General features: G+C 38.6%; 1 protein-coding gene across 2 annotated transcripts in view; it reads right to left on the bottom strand.

Annotated features, from left to right (window-relative positions):
* Positions 1-7,710: 7,710 nt before the first annotated feature.
* Positions 7,711-9,758, bottom strand: part of CSGALNACT2 (chondroitin sulfate N-acetylgalactosaminyltransferase 2) — a 73,376-nt gene continuing 71,328 nt past the window's right edge. The window contains exons 7-8 of one of the 2 annotated variants that reach the window (XR_775977.3): positions 9,370-9,755; positions 7,711-9,190 (exon numbers count right to left, since the gene is read on the bottom strand). Coding sequence is in view for 1 of the 2 variants with exons in the window: in XM_003418582.4 (XP_003418630.1) it covers positions 9,463-9,755 (293 nt within the window). In the remaining variant the exon portion in view is untranslated. Of the gene's footprint in view, positions 9,756-9,758 lie in introns of both variants that reach the window. The other variant, XM_003418582.4, reaches the window with a different exon arrangement.

A 9,758-nucleotide genomic window follows, 5' to 3' on the forward strand; every position in this document is an offset into this window, starting at 1 on the left:
GGGAAACTAGATTAAATGGAAATGGAACAACGAGCACGGAAATAATGAGAATGGTCATACATCGTGGAGAATGTAACCAATGTCACTGTGTAGAAATTGTTGAATGGGAACCTAAGCTGCTGTGTAAACCTTCACCAAAAACACAGTAACATATTAAAAACAAAACAACAACAACAAAAAAAAACCTCCAGGGGAAGGCAGGAACCCAGAGACACCAGGGACACCCTGAATCCAGCTCTTGCACTGAGGGCAGAGACCATGAGCTTCCTTTTCAGGTCCACAGGGGGATAGAGAATGTCCAGGGCCTACTCAAGGTGAGGAGTTAAATAGGAGAACACAGCCCATAAAACTTGTATCATGAATAACCACTCTTCAGCTTAACAGTGAACTTCAAATGATCCATCCCTTAACCCACCAGTGGGCTGCAGGGAAATCTGTCTGCTTTGAACCTCACCACTTAATGGTCAACTCACCACTGAATGGGGCAAATTTGCCCATGATATTTGTAACCACAAGCAGTGAGGCTCACAGAGTTTTGTAATACAAATTCACACTGGTCCAAAATACTTCAAGCTGAGTTTAGTTTAACATGGCCCTGAACAGGTGGTACTGTCCCTAAGTCCTCAGCAGAAGCAAACATACTGACCTACATTCCAATTGAAAGTCTCTCCTAAAGCCAAAACCTGCTGATGTTGAGTTGATTCCGACTCATAGTGACCCTAGAGGACAGAGTAGAGCTTCCCCATAGGGTTTCCAAAGAGCAGCTGGTGGATTCTAACTGCCGACCTTTTGGTTAGCAGCCAAAAGTTCAACCACTGCGCCACCAGGGCTCTAGTAAAGCTGTGTCTAATTTATTAGATCCATCTGTTGGGTTTTTAAAATTCGATTATTGTAGTTTTCATTTCTAAATGATCTATTTGGCTTTTCCAAATCTCAGAAAGATTTGGAAAAGCCAGAATTGTGACCAGTAGTCACAATTCCAAAGAAATCATCAGAATGTAACATAGACAGAGCTGAAAAATATTAAACAGGTTAAGAGACAGAGGATACAAGCAATCCAACAGATATCAGAGCTACAGAAGGAAAGAGAGAATGGGGCAGAGAGTAGAAAATATTACAGCTGAGAATTTTTCAGAACCAATAAAAGACAACAATCCAAAAAGCCCAAAGAATCTCAAGCAGGCTCAGTAAAAATAACCCCGCCCCCCACAGACTTGTACTACAGCACAAAGATAAACAGAAGATTTTAAAATCATCCAGAGAAAAAGAAGGCTGATCACCTTCAAAGGAGTGTCAGCTGTTAAACTGATAGTTCACTTCTCAACAGAAAGCACTGAATCCAGGATGCGGTGGAATAATAATGTCAATATGCTAAAAGAAAAATAATTGCCAGGACAGAATTCTATGCCCTTCAAAATATTTAAAATGAAAGAAAATAAAGACATTTATAGATAAACTAGAGGAGCCCTGGGGGCACAATTGTTAAAGCACTTGGCTGCTAACCAGAAGGATCAGTGGTTCCAATTCAACAGGCACTCTGCAGTTTGCTTCTGTAAATAAGTACAGCGTTGGAAACACTATGATTATTGAAAACCAAACCGAACCTGTTGCCGTCAAATTGATTCCGACTCATAGTGACCCTAAAGGTCAGAGCAGAGCTGCCCCATAGGGTTTCCAAGGAGCAGCTGGTGGATTTGAACTGCCAACCTCTTGGTGAGCAGCTGTAGCTCTTAACCACTATCCCACCACGGTTTCCTCTACAATTACAGATAATCTAAACACTTTGTCATGAGCAGATCTTCACTAAAAGAAATTCTAAATGATTACGCTTTTATTCCTACTGCATACCATATACAAAAATTATTTTTAGATGAATCATAGATCTAAATATGAAAGGTAATACAATAAAGTGTCTGTCTTAGTTTCCTAGGGCTGCTGTAACAGAAATATCACAAGGGGGTGGTTTTAAAGAGCAGAAATTTATTTTCTTACAATTTTGGTCAGGGATTTCCTTAAAGTGACTAGTTTTGTGGGTAAGAAAACCTCAACATCAAAGCAAGATACCTGCTCTCAATCTCTTTGACAAAGGGAATACCGCCCCTCCCCGCCCCGCCCCATCCAACCCCAACAGCATTGAGGATGAATTTCCTGGGTGTAGTGTGTGAATTGGAGTCCTGATGGTAAAGAGCCCTGCTGCTAACCAAAGGTCAGCAGTTTGAATCCACCAGCTACTCCTTGGAAACCCTATGAGGCAGTTCTGCTCTGTCCTTAGGGTCACTATGAGTCGACTCAGCTGTAAATTTTTTTTTTTTTTTTTTTTTTGGTTTTTAGTATGTGAACTGGGAACCGTAAACTATGAATTGCTTGCCAGTGGCCCAAGAATGTGGCGAAAGAAGTTACTTTTTGCTGATTCCTACTGTGCAGTCAGAAAAATTCCTATCTGCCTGAGTGTATCAGAAAAACTGCTGAGAAACTAGGTACTCCCTTCTAGGTTGGACTAAGGAAAAACAAAAAAAGAAACAGCTTCTGCCTCCAGCCTCCATGAAACAAAGATTAGTTTAAACTTAACAACTGCATAACAATAGGTATCCAAGGGAGCTGAGAAGAACTTGTTTCTGAAGCCTGAAACTTAAAACACAAAGGTAGATAAGAAGGTAAAAAAAGTAGTTGAGATCAATTTAAAGCCCACAAAGGGCCTATGCAAAACCAAAAACCAAACCCATTGCCACTGAGTCAATTCTGACTCATAGGGACCCTATGGGACACAGTAGAACTGCCCCCAGGGTTTCCAAGGAGCACCTGGTGGATTCGAACTGCCAACCTTTTGGTTAGCAGCCAAACTCTTAACCATATCAGGTATATTAAAAAGCTCAGGAAGCCAACTAGACACTTAAACAATAAAGTGCTAGACAGAGAAAAATAGCTGCTCATCCTGCTTAGGTGAGCTAGTACACCAAGTGACCAGCACTCTGCACTCCTCAGCCCTAAAACAGAACAGCCAGTTGGCACCAGCGCAGGCAGTGGGGACCTTCTCTAAGGCTTGGGGCTCTCAGCGCTTGTTAAAAAAAAAAAGGCTTGGTCCAGTGGCACCCTGAAGCACCAAGTCAATTTGCATGATAAGGCCTCTCCATAACTGAGTCAGTGCCAACAGAATCAAAGGGTCAGATCAACCTCTAGTGGAACTTTGGAGGAAAAAAAAAAAAAAAAAAGATTGAAAACACACAGAATCACAATCCTTTGGGAAAGAGAAGATTCTGAGTTACAGAGATATCAAAATATCACACTCAAATAAGACATACAAGGAAGTAAGAAATGATGGCCCAACTGAAAGAACAATATGGAGAAAGAGAAGTCAGCCCTATGGAAGGAAGTCCAGATAATGTACAAAACAGACAACTATCAAACAATAACCTTAAATACACTCAAAGATTTTAAAGAACATACAGACAACAAACTAAAAGAAAGGGAAACAAAATGAGATTCTTAAGAATGAGACAGAAAAAAAAAAAACAAAGAATCAAAATCCAACAGCCTTCTTTATAGAAATGGAAAACTCAATCCTCAATTTTATATGGCATGGCAAGAGGCCCTGAATAGTTAAAGCAATTTTGAAGAAGAACAAAGTAGGAGGACTCACACTCCCTGATTCCAAAATACACCATAAAAACTGCTTGAACTGGTATAATAGACATATAGGCCAATGGAATATAATTTAAAGTCCAGAAATAATCCCGCACATATACGGTCAACTGATTTTTGACAAGGGTGCTAAGAGAATTCAATAGGAAGAAAAATCCTCTTCAATCAATGGTGCTGGGAAAATTGAATATCCGCATGCAGAAGAATGAATCAGGATCCATATCTCGAACCCTACATAAAAACCAATTCAAAATGGAGTAAGAACTTACCTCAATGTGAAAACTAAAACCATAAAGTTCTCAGAAGAAAATACAGGGACATGGATGTTGGGCCTAGCTTTTAACAAAGGACTATTGTCTGGATTGACATAATAACAAAAGCATGAACAGCAAAAGATGAAATACACAAATGGGATCTCATGGAAATTAAAAACTTTTGTTCATTGAAGGACTTTATCAAAAAAGTGAAAAGACAACATAAAGATTGGGAGAATATTTTTGGGAACCATATATTCTGCAAGAATCTAATACCCAAAATATAAATAAAACTTCCACGACTTAACAACAATGACAAAATCAAAAAATGGGCAAAGGACTTGAATAGATATTGCACCAAACAGGATTATTCAAATGGCCAACACACACATGAAAAGATGCTCAATGTCTTTAACCATCGGAGAGATGCAAATCAAAAGCACAATGAGACACCACTTCACTCCTACTACAGTCACTAAGAAAAAAAAAACAGAAAATAAATGTTGCCGAGATGTGATGAAATTGCTGGTGCAAATGCAAAATGGTACAGCTGTTGTGGAAAACTGTGGCAATTCCTTAAAAACTAAAAATAGAACTACCATATGACCTGGCAATTCCACTCCTAGGTATATAACCAAAAGACTTGAAAATAGAGACACACAGATTTGCACACCCATGTTCATTGCAGGATATTCACAATAGCCAAAAGGTGGAAACAACCTAAAAGCCCATCAACAGATGAATGGATAAGCAAACTGTGGTACATACATACAATGGAATACTACTTAGCCAGTAAGAGAAATGAAGTCTTGATACATGCTACAATATGGATGGAGCTTGAAGACAATATGCTGAGTGAAATAAGTCAATCACAAAAGGTCAAATATTGTATGTCTTCACTTACATAAAAAGACAAGAAAAGGCAAATATATAGAGACCAAAGTTTATTAGTAGATACCAGAGGCAGGAGGGAGGGAGAAAAAGAGGATGACTTCTTATGGAGTACTGATTTTCTGTTTACGGTGATGGAAAAATGCGTTAAGGGTAAGGTTGCACAGCCGATTACTGTAATTTCTGTCAATAAGTTGTACAACTGTAAAAAGATGAAGTGGCAAAAGTTGTGTGATAGATATATGTCTTAGCCATCTAGTGCTGCCATAACAGAAATACCACAAGTGGATGGCTTTAACAAAGAGAAATTAATTTTCTCAAAGTCTAGTAGGTTACAAGTCCAAATTCAGGGCATCAGCTCCAGGGGAGGGCTTTCTCAGCTGTGGAAGAAGGTCCTTCTCGTCAATCTTCCCCTGGACCAGGAGCTTTTCTGCACAGGAACCCTGGGTCTAAAAGACACACTCTGTTCCTGGTGCTTCTTTCTTGGTGGTATGAGGTCCCCAACTCTGCTTGCTTCCTTTTCCTTTTCTCTCTTGAGAGATAAAAGGTGGTGCAGGCCACACCCCAGGAAAACTCCCTTTACCTTGGATCAGGGAGGTGATCTGAGTAAGGGTGGTATTATAATCCCACCCTAATCCTCTCAACACAAAATTACAATCACAAAATGGAGGACAACCACACAATACTGGGAATCGTGGCCTAAACAAGTTGATACACACATTTTTAGGGGGACATAATTCAATCCATGACAACACATTAACAACAATGACCGAAAAGGAAAAAAAAAAGTAGCTGCTGAGGCTGCTTATGTACAACCAAACACCTCATGAGATTTGTTTTCCTGGTTCAAGATTTAGGAGCATGGTCTTATAGTACATTCCAGTCAATTGGTCTAATATCGTTTTTAGTCTTTCTGTTCTGCCTCCTAGTTTTTTGCATAAGGCCGGGGTCTTAAAACTTTGTGAGCAGCCATCTAAGGTACAATTGGTCTCTACTCACCTGGAGCAGCAAGGAAGTAGAGGCAGGGGTTGGAGGAGGAACTGGAATGCATATCTAAATGCCTTCCATGAACAACTGCCTCCTTTGCCATGAGACTAGAAGAACTGGAGGATGTCCAGCTACCATTACAGAACGTTCTGATGATAGATTCCACAGGAGAATCCTGATCAAAAGGGGGTAAAATGTGGAATAGAATTTAAAGTTCTCTGGGAATACAGACATTCTGGGATCACTGAGGTTGGGTGACTTGCGTTAATCTTCAAACCTTAAGCCAAAACTATCCCCTGAAGTCATCTTTAAACCAAACAATAAAATCCCCTGAAGTCATCTTTAAACCAAACAATAGTTTAGCTTAATTAGTAAAGAAGGTATGCCCTGAGGATTGTGCTGTTTTAAAGAATTATCTATATAGGATCAAAAGGACAACAGCAACTCCAACGGTTAGATGACAAGCTAAGGGGGCAGTGAGTTTATCTTAATGGCGGTGGAATAATTTGGCAAAGGGTAACAAGAATGGCTACACAACTCGAAGAATGTAATCAATGTAATTGTGTATGTAGAAACTGTTGAAAGGGAGTATGTTTTGTGTATATTTTTTACCAAAAAAAAAAAAAAAAGCAGCCTATGATGAAAAAAAGGAAGAAAGGGAAAAGACAAGCCACATTCTCAGAAAAGATATTTGCAAACATTTAACCAACAAGAGCTGGTATCCAGAATACATGAAGAAGTCCTATAAGCTGATAAAAATGGGCAAAAAAGGCCATAAATGCAAATTACAACTATAATTCATGTCTAGAATGGCCAGATTGGCAAGAATTAAATAAGCCTAACAACACTAAACATTGCCAAGGATGCACATGACCAATGACTTAGCATTTTACTCCTTGAGAAAAACCTGCATACTTGTAAGAGACACGCACAGTGGTGTTCATAACACTGCTTATAAAAACAAAATGAAGCAAACGATAATGGGGGGGGGTGGAATCACAACTAGAAACAACCCAAATATCTATCAACTGTAGAATAACAAAAAACTGGAAATAATTCAGACACTGTCAACAGTAGAATGAATATTGTAGTGTTCATACCGTGGAATACTACTTTTCTTAGTTGTCTAGTGTTGCTATAACAGAAATACCACAAGTGGGCAGCTTTAACAAATTTCTCAGTGGGTGGATTTAATGAAGAGAAATTTCTCATTATTTAGCAGAATTCTGAATTCAGGGTACCGGCTCTAGGGGAAGGCTTTCTCTATTAGCTCTGGAGGAGGGTCCTTGTCTCTTCAGCTTCTGTTTCTTCGTGATCTTCATGTGGTGTGGCATCTATATTTCCACATTTGTGCTTGCTTCTCTCTATGCCTAATCTGGTCTTTTTATATCTCAAAAGTGATTAGGTCCAAGAGACACTCTACATTGTTATGGCCTCATTCATAACCAAGAACCCTACTGCCAAATGGGATTATGTCCACAGGTACAGAGGTTAGGATTCCAACACATATTTTCGGGAGACACAACCTAATCCATTACAACTATTCAGAATAAAAATGAATTAATTTTAAGATTAACATGGTGAACCTGAAAAACAATACCGAATGAAAGTAAGTTAGGGAAAAATATATAATGAAATCATAATGTATATGAATTCAAAAACAGGCAAACTATATATTAAGAATGGATATATACACAAGTGGGAAAACTATGAACAAGAGAATAATCATCACAAATGTCAGTACAGTGACTCTCATGGACAGAGTGAGGGCATGTGATCATGAATGGGCACACGGGGGCCTGTCGCTAATAACGCTGGATCGTCATCTGGGTACTTGCTGCATTAGCGTTTGCTTATTATTCTTTAAAGTGTCCAATTATGTTACACATATTTTCCTGTATTTATGATGTTTTATAATAGAAAATAGAAAATTAACACATTTTCATTTAATATTTGGTAATAAAATACTTTATTGGTTCCATTTAAAGTCAAAGCATAATGTTTCCATTGCTTAATTTCCAACCTTCAATAAAAAGCTGGTTTGAGAAAATAGGAAAAAAGGTAAAATCATTTGATTCTGTCAAAAAACAAACTGCAACGTACCTTGCAAATAATTATTCTCTCACTTTAAATACCATAATTATCTGGTCTTTGTAATAAATAACAAAGGAAACCTTGTATATAAAAAAGGATGACTGCCTGAATAATTTTGTAGAGAACATTTTACACACCTTAAAAACATGCCTAAATGTTATCCCAATTAAAAGTTCTAAGAATAATTAGTAAGAATTATTATAAAATTGAACTCAAGTGGCACCCCCAAATTTGGAATTCATAATATTTCAAATGATATGATTTACTGAACAAAAAGTGTGATGTGTTTTCTTCTGTGAATTTTTAGAGGTTTATATACGAACGGAAGGAATTCAATACAGGTGTCTTTTAAAAGCCAAAGGTTCAAAAACTTACGCATGTCTTTGACTGTATCTCCAATTTCTGATTTAGGTAAAAGATCCACGTGTGATAAGTAATACAGTACAATCCTCTCTGAATATAATTATCCCCCTTATCTCACTAATATAATTTAAGCCTCAATTAAAACATTATACTATCTGCAAGCAAGACAATGTATTCCTCTAATCTGTAATTCAAATTTCCATACAGACTAGCTTCCCCCTCCTTGCCTTTTATTCAAATCAGTGATCTTAGGATATATCTCATTAATTTTTTTCTCTCCAGAGTGAAACTCTCTCAACTCAAAATATTATTACAATGCAAACATTTTCCCCACAGACATATCATATTAGAAAATAAAGGATAATATATATGAATCCATGTTAAATGAGACAATATAAAGCAAAACAAACCATGCTACGCTCAACTATTTTGAACTGCCATAAGAAGGCCCAGATGCTCCCAGATACAGCAGTATATGTCAACATAATCAAATGTTCTATTAAAAACATTTCCGTTTTTATGTTTATATTAATATTTTTATATCAATATATTTATATTAATCCTGAACATGATAATGTAATAACACATTTTCAACCAAGCCACGGGCTCTAATCTAAATATTTTCTACTATTACTCATCTGTTTAAGAACAAACATTCAGGGGGCCAAGCAACATTAGGTTAAGGGGTTTTGGCTTCTGCCTTGTCTTGGCTAGAGAGATTTCAGATGTGTCATTTGATTATCCTCAGCTTCAGTAAGAAAGGGATTCTTCAAGCCATTAAGCAAAGACGTTCGTTAAAAATTAAGCAGGCTTCCGAAGGGGGCAGCGCATGAAGAATATGCGTCCACTTCCTGCCCCTGCAGAACGCCGTCCTCTCGGGAGGATTCCATGCCCCTGGCCGCCATCAGCACTGCACGTTCAGTCAACCAGATGCAATCAGGACACACCCAGCACTCGACACACTAGGGCAGAAACAAACTCGAGGCTACTTTCGGGATAAACACCAGATTTCAGTATGTCAAGTATTCTATAGTGCAGTGTTCACAAAACAGAGGCTTTGTATTCTGAAACACTTGATTTTTCTTCTCATATCAAGATGAACTGGTAAAGACATGTCTGAAGGAACATGAAAAATACTTACTTCTTCCCTGAAAGAGGCACTGCATCTGGACTTGGAATTAAGGCTAAATAAACGGTGCTGGTTTGTGGTTCAGACAACATTGCGTTAACGACATCAACCAAGAGCTTCACTGTTGGTCCGGAATGCCTGTTTACGGAGGTGCACCTCTATCTCCTCCCTGAAGACCAGCATCCCCAGGTGGGAATGCGAGGCCTCATTCATAGCTTTGGACTGGATGCACATACGGTACTGCTCCGGAGTCAACTCATCCGCGCAGCGCTTCTCATGCCAGAGGTGGAAGAGACCAGGGACAGGGGTCCGAACCACAATCAGGTCCCCGTGTAAGTATTTTCTGTAAAGATGAACGTCTTCTCCACCCCAACCTTTGACTTCTATGTCAAATCCACCTG

The sequence above is a fragment of the Loxodonta africana genome, chromosome 8, assembly GCF_030014295.1.
Source record: "Loxodonta africana isolate mLoxAfr1 chromosome 8, mLoxAfr1.hap2, whole genome shotgun sequence".
Classification (NCBI taxonomy): Eukaryota; Metazoa; Chordata; class Mammalia; order Proboscidea; family Elephantidae; genus Loxodonta; species Loxodonta africana.